The sequence below is a fragment of the Microtus pennsylvanicus genome, chromosome 2, assembly GCF_037038515.1.
Source record: "Microtus pennsylvanicus isolate mMicPen1 chromosome 2, mMicPen1.hap1, whole genome shotgun sequence".
NCBI classification, from domain to species: domain Eukaryota; kingdom Metazoa; phylum Chordata; class Mammalia; order Rodentia; family Cricetidae; genus Microtus; species Microtus pennsylvanicus.
In genome coordinates, this window is record NC_134580.1 from 1469666 (window position 1) to 1482220 (window position 12555).

At 48.7% G+C, this 12555-nt stretch overlaps 1 protein-coding gene across 3 annotated transcripts in view; it reads right to left on the minus strand.

The window, feature by feature from the left end:
• Window positions 1–302: 302 nt before the first annotated feature.
• Kcnk9 (potassium two pore domain channel subfamily K member 9) overlaps window positions 303–12555 on the minus strand; it is a 43053-nt gene continuing 30800 nt past the window's right edge. Inside the window, exons 2-3 of one of the 3 annotated variants that reach the window (XM_075959466.1) lie at window positions 10283–11206; window positions 303–5176 (exon numbers count right to left, since the gene is read on the minus strand). In XM_075959466.1, the coding sequence (XP_075815581.1) occupies window positions 10326–11206 (881 nt within the window). In that variant the 3' untranslated portion in view covers window positions 303–5176; window positions 10283–10325. Of the gene's footprint in view, window positions 11207–12555 lie in introns of all 3 variants that reach the window. The other 2 variants (XM_075959468.1, XM_075959467.1) reach the window with 2 other exon arrangements.

The following is a 12555-nucleotide window of genomic DNA, read 5'->3' on the forward strand; positions in this document are numbered from 1 at the left end:
TGGTATCAGCTGAAGTCCTTGGGAAGGTGGGCGGGGGCGGGGGGGGATTGATGAAGACAGAGGTTCCTGGATCCACAGCCCCCCTCCCCCCACCTCCACGTGTACCTGCAAGGTCCTAGAGCATGAGTGCTTAGCAGCCCAGCCGGCTGCCATTGAGTAGGGGGAAAAACGACTGCTTGGTCTCCAACATGTGAACATAAGAAGTTTTCGTGCACCGAGGAAAATGGGAACATGAGTGACAGGCCATCAAGGTGCTCACCCCTCGTCGGCTGCTTGAGGAAGGACGACCAGAACACAATGCAAACATGCCAGAGACTTTAATTTAAAAAAAATAGAAAAATGCAATAATTTACAACTCTACAACAGCAGATGATTTTCCTGCAAAGACATGTAAAATATATACAGCTTGCTTTACTGCATTTGTTACAAAAGGAAAAGGGAAAGGTCCGGTCCCCGCATAAGGTACATATTTTACATGAGCTAGATGGCTACTAAGATGTGTAAACATTGGTCATACAAGTTATGCCTTTTCATTTTCCTGGTAAGCTACATAATACATCTGCTATTCACTTGAGGGGTGGTGTTCTAAGGCCTTTTGTGAAGATGCTCTCTCCTGAAGGCTGAGTGGCCAGAGAGGGTGAACACAGGCCACACACAGGAATGCAGGTGACTCTGTCGTTGGGCAGGGGTCGCTGGTCTTCCTCTTCAGGGGCAGGGTTCTGCCCAAGGTCTGACATCTGTGGTGAACCTCTCATGCAAACACACCCACAAACCCTAGGACAGAAAGGTAGATTCCCACCAGGCTCAGGACACATGACGCCACCCTCCTGGAATGTGACAATGGCCAGACAGTGCTTCAAACTCATTTCCTGTGGAATTCTCAAGGTTTTCATTGCCTTTCCCATGGGGGCATTTAGCCAGCCTTTGGCAGCTCCACCTTCAGGAACACCCCCAGGTACTCACACTGTACCTCACCACACCAAAACAATAATGGGCACCACCCCCAAAAGAGCAAAATAAAAAAATTAGATCCAAAGATACCTAGTGAATAGGTTCGTGTGTGCACTGTCTCTCACGCACACGCACACACACACATACACACTTACATGAGGTGCCCACATCCCCATGTCTCCACCTTCTCACCCCACGGCCCCATACTCCCAGGAACCCTGTGAGTACATGCCAGTTATTTTGACAGAGACACATTTGACACTAATTCAAGCTTCATGTCTATACCCAGCAACACAAATGACAGGCGTTTTGCTTTTTACTCTTGGGCTGGTTCTATTTGGCTGTCGTGAGGTATACAGATACACACTGGGCTAAGGTTAAAACAGTACAGCTAGCCATAGGCTAGAAAGTCTTCTTCCCATGTTCATCAACTGTGTAGTAAAAACTCAGTTCATTGTCTGTCTTTGACATCCTCTGTTCCTCATCTTCTGTGTGTAATTGTAAACCTTTCTATCGAGGTATGGGAAAGTAACAAAGTATCCCAAACTTCTCCGGATGGGTCTGATCTAACTCCTTCTTTGCAAATTTTGCCCAGCAGGATTCGCAGGGTCTGCCCCCAGCACAGTGACTGTCTGGTGGAGGTTTCTGATAAGGTAGAAGATGGGCTAAGATGACCTCAGAGGGGCCTTCCCAACCCAAAACCAGCTGTCAAAATGCTATTTGTGGCCTGAATAAACAAATGCATAATGAGCCCTTTTCTGGAATATGTTCTTCTCGGAGGAGCCATCAAATTACAGAGAAATCTTGTTAATTGTGGGTTCTGCTTCACTGGGTTCCCACTCATCACATTTTCCCCATTTCCTTTGATTTTTATTTTTCTACCCAACTTCTAAAGTTCCAGTTTGAAAAAAAAATAAAAACAATTGTCAAAGCATGCTCTCCCTCCTCTGTTCCTAAACCTGCAGCAGGAGCTCACACGTCATGGAGGCATGTGTCCCACTGAGCTCACAGCCTCACGGGGTCAGGGAGGGCCTTGTCCATGGAGCTCTCCAGGGTGACTCTCAATATAGCACAGCTGCTCCACCTGATCTGTGACAGTGGGACCAGCAGGTGCACATCAGCCACTACCGCACAGCAATGTCCCCACAGCTGCCATTCACATCTGGAACTGTGCCATCCTCCCTAGGTAGAGAAAGGTAAGGACCCTTTAGGAGAAGGAGGGCTTTGGTTGACTGTCAGTTGGCCCACCCCCCAGCCATGCCATTGTTCAAGGGAGATAAAGGAGAGCTCACTGGATGGACAGATGGAGGATAAATTTAGGGCAGGCCAGTTCTTCAGTGAAAAGTCCATAACAAGAGATGGTAGCTGGCCCATTCTTGGGAATCTAGCCCCATCTTGAAAGAACTTGACCTACTCTCTCTGACCTCTTCCACCAAAATACCAGCAAAGAGCTAGGGCGCAGTGGTATGAATTTTATCTCCTCTGCTCCAGTGTGTATCCAAGAGACACCCACTTTCTGGCTCAGCAATTCCATCTTCCGTAAAGGAGGATGAGAAATGACTTGGCAAGGCCCTGTGACCCAATTGTATATAAGGAAGGAAGGGAAGTCAGGGCTGGCTCTCAGGGAAATGTCCAGGGTCCCCTCCAAGCTGTCCAGCAAGCTGCAAAAGGCAAACCAACACCTATTTCAAGGCCAAAACTATGTCTGAAGTTTACAAGATCCTCTCTCAGCCCACCTCAAACTCAAAATCAAGCATGTTCTCCCCAGAACAGGACTGGAACCTCCAAAGCAGTCAGGACCCAAGAACAAAATGGGAAACCATAAAGCCAAATGTACCAAATAACTCAAGCTTCTTTCTCTTCTCCCACCTCTCTCCGGACCATAAGTTGTCCCAAACAGAGCTCTTCATGTTGGTTGTCACCTTGCAGAAAGTACAGTGAAAGGCAGAGCAAGCCCACCCCACCCCCCACTGTCCACCTTTGTGTTCCCACACAATTTCAGACAGGGTACCCTTCGGGGTCAGATTTCCAGCCCCGTGTTCTTAGAAGGTCAGTTACACCAGCATCTGCAAGGTGAGGCTCTACCCTGCATCCTTCCAGAACCATCCTTGGCTGGGCTGGGACGACAGGATTGAGCAATTTTTATGCTCAAAGTCATTCTCAAGTCTACGTTCTCAGGAAAGGTCATGCGACAGTGTCACCAGCGTTATTGGAGGGGTCCCGCAGAAGCCCTTTGTCCTGTGCAGGTGGCAGCCACTTTCTGCCATGTGCATGGACCTGCTGGCTACCCTTCATGCCAGAGAACTCAATACCGTTGGTCCCCAGTGTGTCTCTAGGGTCCATTGGTACGGAGATGCTGCCTGAGGACAATGTCTACATTGTTAATAATGTCTACAAGGTTAATAATGACAATTACAGGCTTCAACAGCACATGGTTCCCGTCTTAGCATTCGTTACTAATGCAGGGTAAAGGACATACATTCCTGGCACCAGGTATATATATATATATATATATATATATATATATATATATATATATATTCCTGGAAGCTTCTCCCCTCATTAGGAATCCACGCAAAGCCTCCACCCCAGGGTGAGACACCCCCCCCCCGCCATGTGGTTTCCTCAGAAGTAACACCTCCTCCCTCCTTTTTCTAAGTTGTGCCCTTGTGTGATTTTCTGTGTTTGAGGCCTCCACTCCACCCCACCCACACACGTGAGTCCCAGCCCTCTGGGATCTGGTCTTGCAGCTCCTCTGAGCCTCGTCAGTGGCCTGCTGTACAGAAGAGCTCCGGCTGCCCTCCTGCCTGACAGCCACACCCCCTCCCGGTGCAGAGCACAGGCGCGCAACAGGGAGCTAAGTTTCCTCTGTACCGTGCTGCACCAGAATGGGTCTCGAGCTACAGTTTATAGTTTGGGCCCCCACAACAACCCGTGGCCCTGAAGGGAGGCGAACTGGGCCAAGGGTACATACTTCCCGAGAGCAAGGCAGGTGCTCAGTAAACATTCACAGGTATTGTAGTCCTCACAAGCACCCCAAGCGGCAGGACTGCACAGATGAGAGTGTGAAAACTGAGATGCGGACACCTAGGGGTAAATCCACCACCCACCTGTGTATGGCAGAGCTTGGTCCCAGGTGTGTAAAATGCCGAGCCCCAAGCAGCTTTCGCCACCCCATGCTGCTCTAGGAGTGGAAGAGGGAACAAGAAGGGTGTTCTTGCCTCTCTCCCAGGGCCCCAGAGGTCCAGGGTCTTGGGTCATTGTGTATGATCTCCCCCAAGCAATTGACTGGGATCCACCTGACCCCCTTGCATCCCATCACCAGCCCCACCTACCACAGGGACAGACAAACATCCCAGCATGCTTCTCCAGTCTGAGATGTACCCACCCTCCAACACCCAGGCACTTTGCTCTGAGTGTTTCCTGGGTCTGTGCTGATGGCAAACTCAGCCCCTCCAGGCATATGCAATTCAACAGCAAACAATGCAATGCAAACCAGGATTTGGGTTGTTTCCAGGGATTTGCATTGGAATATCCCAAGACTGCTTTATTCTGGGACCTTCCTCCCCCTCTGTGAGCACTTTCTCCTAAGGCTGACCCATATAAAATTTGCTTTTTAGTGTGTTCACCCATGAGAAGCAAACACAGAGAAACACAAAGAACATTGTTAAATCCACAGGTGAGCAAAACGGGCAGGAAGGACTTTGAAGGGAGGACCAATATGGTCCATCTCTACCTCCTTGCTGCTTAGCAACAGGGAGACCCTCCCCAAGAGGGCAAGCAAAGGTCGCACAGCCATAGCAGGTACATCTCGTGGGTCAGAAGGGAAAGGACTGCGCTCTAGAACATGCCAGAGCAAACATCTCAAAGACAGAGATAGCAAATGTAGCCCTTGACGGCCAGGGCAGTGACATGGCAATAAGTCATCCTTCTATGGTATCGAATGAGGAGAGAGTGCAGTGGTCATCGCCACTTGTGAGGTTGCCGCTAGATGCCAAGGTGGCCCAACAGGTTTGCAGGCAAGGAACCCTACAAGGACCATGTCTCCGTGCCTTCTGTCTAGGTATAGCTGGGCCATTCCCACAGGTCTTTAAGGGAAAGGGTGCTGACACTCGCCCCTCGTGGAAGAGGTCCCCGGGAGAGGTGAGAAATCCGAAGCCTGCTTGGGCTTTACAGTGAGAGCCAGCATCCATGGACGCCTCTCCTGAAGATGCAGTTAGGTCCCCTAACAGAGGAAAACAATATTTAATGTGACTTATTTATTCACAACAAAAGCAGTAACCACAGAAGTCCCCAGAGAGACAAACAGGAAATGCATAAATCAGGGCCAAACAACATCAACTACATCATTTTTTTGTCAATAGTTCCTCAACCCGAGGGAACAAGCAGACGACAGCAAATCATGAGCATTCTATAAGACTAGGGACCTGGGGGCCTCAAAAATATCGATTATCAAGAGACACAAACACAGAGAGGGAGGTGCCCTCAATTGGGGGGTTGGGAAACAACAAGACAAGCGGGTGTGGGGGTGATCTTGGATGGCATCTTAGATTGACAGACAAGCTCAATAGGACATTTTGGGGGCACTTGGGGAAGTCTTTATACAGAGTGTATTATTATAGTAGATGTTTTTATGCTAAGTTTCTTAGGTGTGACAATGGCACTGCTCTGTAAGAGAATGCACTTTTCGCAGAAGATATACAATGTTATCTTTGGCTGTACCACCTAAAAGTTGTAGACATCATGACACCTTATCTTCCAATCATCTCGGTGCTGAGGTGGGGGTACTGAGGCTGGGGTTGTGGGTGAGAGAACAGCACCCTGGGTTTTCCTATATCTATCTATCAACTTTTCTGTCACCCTTGGATATTTTTTTCAAAGTCAGTGTCAGGGGAGTCATAATCATAGACTTCTGTTTTCCTGCAGCAGCAGCCTCTACCAGCATGTGGTCAAGATGGGACCATAGAAAGTCAACACAAGCCCCCTACTGTAGGGAATCCATGATGCATTACACCATGGTCCACACAATGACCAATGCTCTATGCCAACACTCATGTCTCTTTGCCTTCCCAGCTCTCTATCTCCTGCCATGATTTTGGTAGGGCTTTTTGATGATTCAGTCTTCAAATGTGAGCAGCTCATCCAAGCCAAAGGTCCTTGTGGGTCAAGCTCATCTTCTGCTAAGGGCCCCTAGATCACCACCATCACTGCACCATCGTGTTATAGAGAAGGCTAAGGAGGCTCAAGAAGTGAGCCAACTGGAAACCACTAAGGCAAGACAGAAGGACCATTCCCTGCCCTACCATTCTTTCCTCACCTAGGATGCCTCCTGGGTCCTGAAAAGACCTAAACTCTGGAGGAAAAGACAGCTCAGATGGTGTGAAGATAATAACCACTTTCAGAACTAAGCCACAGTTAACAGACTCTGGCAAGCTTGGAGCTGGGAGAACGGACACATTCTAGCATACGCCTCAGTTCTCATACCGCTCATACATTCTCAATGAGTCTCTACCTAGGGCACATCATTGTAGAAAGAACATGTGGAAGCAAGGCTAGGAGCCCCCATACTGAGTGATCATTCTCTGATCTTTCTTTCTCTCCGAGCGCACAGACAAGGGAGAGCTCCAAGGAGCCCTGGTCCCTCTAGATTCCAGCTGGAATAGATTGTCACTGGGACTCAAGGGCCACACAGCTTTTATATCGAGATGAAATAGATAAAAAAATGACCTGTCTCAGCTTATCAGCTTACTCTCCAGATGTCTTACAATCAGGTGCACCCATCTACTATGGCCATGCTGAATGCTAGTACTCCTGTCAATGACCCAACCATGGCTCTCAAAGCCTTCCAAAGCGAGTGATAGATTGCATTTGCAGCATGCAATTTCTGGTCTTGGAGGCTGCTCTCTTGGCCTCCACTGGAGTGGGGCAGCCATAAAGCACAGAGCTGGTTCCAGTTTGGGACCTAACAGAGAATCTCAAAATCTAGAGAGTGAGGTTCTGATGTTCAATGTCTAACAGGCTGATGGGGGAGACAGCACTTTCTTCCTGGAATGGGTACCTTTAAGGGTCAAAATGGGATGGACACTAGAAATCAGCGAGCCTTGAGCTCTGGGTTACTCCATAGCTTTGTCTACCTCGTCCTGTCCTGGATGAAGTAAAGATGGAGATCACTTAGTGAAGAGTTCAAGTAAGTCAGGTATCTTGTTAAGTGTATACAAGGCAAACTGACTTCCAGAAACTGGGCAGTAAGTCAGCCTTCAGGCTCCTGAAGCTGAATTCCTTATACATGAGGTCATCTCCCTTGCTGTTGAAGTGGTTTGGTTAAAGGGAGGGAACAGTACAACAATCACTTGGCTGAAAGACGATGCCAAGTGTGTGAGAGAGGCAGAGAGGCCTTGGCCAAAGACACAATCCAGCCCAGCAATAGGGGATCTTTGGAATACTGTGCAAAACAGCAGCAAAGCAGCCAGGACAAGAGCAAAAGGAAGCATGAAGACCTACGTTCTGATACATGACCTCAGATATGTTGACCCTCCTGAACCTCAGTCTTCTCTTCTGAAAAGGAAGGAGTCTGTGGAGCTCCCCCTCTTGGAGGTCCTCTGCCTCTACTGGTGGGCTCTTCATGGGAGTGACCCACTCCCCTCTTGTAAAGAGGAAAGTCCTTCAGAACTTGACTTCTCCCTGCCCTCACCCCAAGGAAGCACATCACTGGATGTGCCCACAGAACAGTCTCATCAGGTCCCATGCTAAGAACCAAATGGGTCCTTGGAGAAGATCCACTCACAGGGAGATAGGCCCAGTTTCATTCCCTCCCTCCACGCTCTTATTGGAAGAGACATCTTGGTACCCTTTCTTCAAAAGATGAACTGGCAATAAAGCCAAAAACATGGTGGGGGAGCGTGTTACAAGAACGAATTTACTCTACAAGTCTTTACCTTCCAGAAAGTGAGGAGGGGTCAGCTCTGTGGGAATGTAGAAAATGGTGTCGGTATTTCTCTAGGAAGAGGGGGGTCTCCCTGCCATTAAATCTTTCCCACAAAATGGTCACTGTGTGACTGCTTTGCACGAATCCATAAGTGAGAAGCCAGCTCTGAAGACAGGCTGAGTCTATGTCCCTCTGACATGACTCCTGGGCCTCACAACTGACCCTATGGAGACACAGAGCAGGGTCCCTCCTCCACTGGAGGGCTGAGTCAGGGCACACTGGTGTCAGGAAGTCCACCTTCTGGACCTTCTGGGGTAGGGACTGAGAGTAGATCCTTGGTTTTCTCAGTGCCCCAGCACCATATACAGACGTGATAAAACATACCCCCCCCCCACTTGAGGGCAAATCTTACAACAGTTTCCAGGGGATTCCTACTTGTGTTCCAGGAAGCCTCCTCGGAGCATAAAGTACTCTGCATAGAGGCCTCAGGGTCGTCACCCCTGTGACCCAAAAGAGCCAACAATCTGCAGAGCAAAAACATTCAAGAAGAGGGCTTGCTTCTATTCTCTCTCTTGAGAGCCCTGCATAGGGCATTCCATATTACAAAATCTCAAGCAAGTGAATTGATAAAGACCTTGAAGTTTATGTATGTCAACTTTGGCCAAGAGAGTCTAAGGTTCACAGACTCCTCTTGAAGTTCCCGTGTCCTAGTAGCATTAAGTGCATGCATCGACTTTCCAGAGGAGTCTTGGATGCTCCTGGTTTCAGCCCAATGGCACACATGCTTGGAACTGGTGGCATTTGGATGCTGTGTCCTTTAAGGAATCTTGAAGACCAGTAAGTGCGTTCCTTGTGCATGCGTAGTGTAGCCAAAGCCCATTTCCATCCAAAAGCCAGGAACTCCCAGTGTACAAAGGAGGAGAGGGAGAATGGGTGAATGGGGTGACTTTTAGAGATGACAGGTTTGGCAATGAGAGAAACTGGAGTCCCTCAGTGAGTGCGAAGGCCAAGCTGCCCTCAGACCCCTGTGGTTGAAAGGGCCTACATACAATGTGCCATATTCTCTAGCCTAAACTGTCCCCTAAGGGGGGGTCATCCTTTATTGAGAGTGGGGAAGAGTTTCTCCACTACCTAGACAAAAGCATCCCCTGAGATTGACAATTTCCCAGTAGGCCAAGATATAGCCCCTAAACTCTTCCTGAGACCAATGTGAACGTGCCCCTATTCACAGATAAAATGCATTTAGAGATCCTTTCCTGAAATATCTAAATATCTATCTATCTATCTATCTATCTATCTATCTATCTATGTATCTATCTATCTATCTATCTATCATCAAACAAGGAATGCCCTGTCACTTTCTGATAAGGAAAAGAAACCACGTTATCATTCTGATACCCATTCTCATCCAAGCATTCCAGAACGATCCATGCAGGTAGAGGCTTCGGAGTCGTCATCGTCATAGTCATCATCGTGAGAAAGAGGGAAATAATAAAATAGCTACTCTCAGGTCCCAACAGTTCTCCTGTCTACGCTGACAACTCCAGCTGCAGGGGAAACTGTTGGAACTTGAAATGCCGCAACTAAGTGTCTTGAGTAAGTGGACACTGGCGGCTTCTGACTACCCTTTGCAACGTTTGCTTTCTTGTGTCAATGACGCACACCAGTTCCACACAGTGCATGCTTCTTAAGATTTAATTTTAAGCTGGAAAGCTAACCTGACCCCTATGGTCCCGCCCACCTGCACCCTGATGAGTAACGGATGAGATTCAGATGCTAGCCATTTGAAGCTATGGCCGTAGGTCCAAAGTGCTTTTCTGGGATGTGCTCAATTTGGCAAGGCGATCAACCTCGCAGGGTTTAGTTTGTTTGGAAGCAGCCTCGAGGAGACCGTTAAGGAAAGTGTAATGAGTGAGGAGGGAAGTGAACACCTGATACTTCCACCTTGTCGCACAACACACCTGCACACAGAAGCACACAAACACACTCATTTTGCACACGCATACATACAACCACCCAGTCCTTGGGGAAGAAGAGAGGAGTTAGGTGGGAGACATCACTACAGGTAGGCAGTCAAAGGCATCCTCTCAGCTCTGTCTTGGTGCTCTTGTTCCCACACCTGTCCTAGGAAAGCCACCCTGGGTAGAGGAGGCAGGGTAGGGAGGAATGTAAGGCATAACTCTGCTGGGGAGAAAGGAAGGAATCCATGCCTCGTGGGCAGGAGCAAGTTTTAGAGAGGATTGGGCCTCTATTTTCCCTTTGGACAGCTCTGGCTGGAAAGGCGGGGAAGAAATGAAACCAGGAAAGGACACGGAAGAAAGGGAATGATGATGACTGTAATCACAAAAAAGAGAGAGGATAATAGTAAACAAGTAGGGAAAGAAGAGTTGGGCCAATGGAACTTACATCAGCATGACAAATATCTCTTCTGTCTACTTCCCTCCCACACTTAGATGGACTTGCGTCGGAGGGCCAGCCTGTGGTTCTCCCCACAGGTGTGAATCCCATGAGGGATGGGGCCGAATGGGGTCCGGAAGAAGCTGTTCTTCAGTGTGTTTGGGGATATCTCTTGAACCCTGCAGGAAATGGAGTGGACAGTAGCCCGGACGCGCCTGCTACCCACACCGGCAGCAGCGGCGGCAGCGGCAGCGGCAACAGCGACATCATCAGGAATGTCGTCGTCACCATCGTCCTGGGCAAGAGCCCCACGCGGGAAACAAAGATAGCACAGGGTTCTGCCGTATCTTTTCAGGAAGTTCCGGGGTTGGTACCTATGGCGGACGTCTGGCACATGGATGATCACGCTGTTGGGGTTTCCAGCAATGATCTGCGCAACTTCACTCTCCAGCAGCTCCTCATCCGTATTCATGGTCAGGAATCGCAGGACCACAAGATTGAGGAAGGCACCGATGACGGTCAGTCCCACCAGGATATACATGAAGCTGAAGGCCACGTAGAATGGCTTCCTCTGCAGGGCACCTTTGGACTGCAGGGCCACAAAGTCTCCGAAGCCTATAGTAGTCAGTGTTATGAAGCAGTAGTAGTAGGCATGGAAGAAGCTCCAGTCCTCGCACTGGGAGAAGGCAGCTGCCCCAAGGCACAGGGTGCCCATGCAGGAGAAGAATCCGACGGTCACCATGTTTTCCATGGAAACATCAGTGTTACACATGCCACAACACTTCTTGATACGCTTCAGCAGGCAGCGCACGAAGGTGTTCATGCGCTCACCCAGACTCTGGAACATGACTAGCGTCAGAGGGATGCCCAACACAGCATAGAACATACAGAAGGCCTTGCCAGCATCGGTGCCAGGTGCAGCGTGTCCGTATCCTACGGGAAGGAAAAGAGGAGTGAGGACGGTAGTCAGGAAAGGTTCTATGAGGTCCGAGAGAAAGATGGAAATTGACAAGCAAGATTGAAGCACAGAAAGACAAAGGACCAGTTCAGAAGACCCATGAGCCCTGCAGTAGGAGGAATGGGGTGGGGGACGTCAACACAAAGGGCTTCAGCATACAGATGAAGTACCTCTAATCTCAACGTGTAAAATCAAAAAATCCGACAAAACCCAAAACTTTTTGTTTTGTTTTGTGGCAGGCAGTGTTTCAGGCAGTCTAAGCTAACCTCGGACTCAATATGTACCTGAGGCTGGCCCTGAACTCCTGATTCTCCTACCTCTACCCTCCTAATGCCAGGATTACAGGCATGTGCTGTCAAGGCTTTTGGAGGGATCAGCACGATGCCACGAGTAGAAAATTCCATGCATTGAAACTTTGTGTTCAACTTAGAAATCTCCTTATTAGCTGCTTGCATTGGCGCTGGAGTTGCTGCCCTAAAACAGCTCATTATATAGATACAGATATCCCCAAATCTGAGAAGATCCCAAACCCCAAGCACAAAAATGGGTGGCAGCATTTTGGATATGGGATGCCTATTAGCCTTAATTACATTACCACCTAGGAGGCAAAGAAGTCTCATTTGAAAAGCATCCCTTGTGATGGTTTGATATCTAAGAGGCTGAGGCTGTGGTTTGAAACCAGGGAGGCTGAGACATGTCAATGTTCTTAGAGCAACACACATCTTTACTACTAGGAAAATTACCGAAGTACAAAAACACAAGATAAAAAATGGACTACCACTACCATGGATCCACATATAGAGGAAACACTTGAAAAAACAGTCACTGTGTGCCAGCGGGAGGCTGACTCCTCACGCGCCATCTCTGCCTAACCGTATAACGACCCTAATCAAATGGGGTAATGATCCCAAGCCCACAAACTAGAAATCAGGGTAACTAACAAGACATCTTCAGAGCTGGGGTTCCAGCTGGGTATGTTGAGAGAATGAGGGGGAAAGAACATGTTTAAACTGGGAGAAGTCATGGCAGGGCTGGAAGAACTGGCTTTGGTTCACTGTATTCAGTGCTTTATCTCCACGCCTAGGCTGGTGCCTCAAGGTACAATGCTGGTCTAGCAATAGAATGTAACCTTGTATCAAAAGTAACCTTGATAGAGAGCCAACACACAGCCCTGGAAGATCTCAGTGCCTGTTGGTTCTGTTTCAAGTTCTTAAATGAATATGCCCAGGGGTGGGGGTGGGGGGCACATCACAGTGTTTGGACTGAGATTTTGAAAGCTGGAACTCATCTTCAAAGCCTGCCCCATCAAGGAAGGTGACAAGTC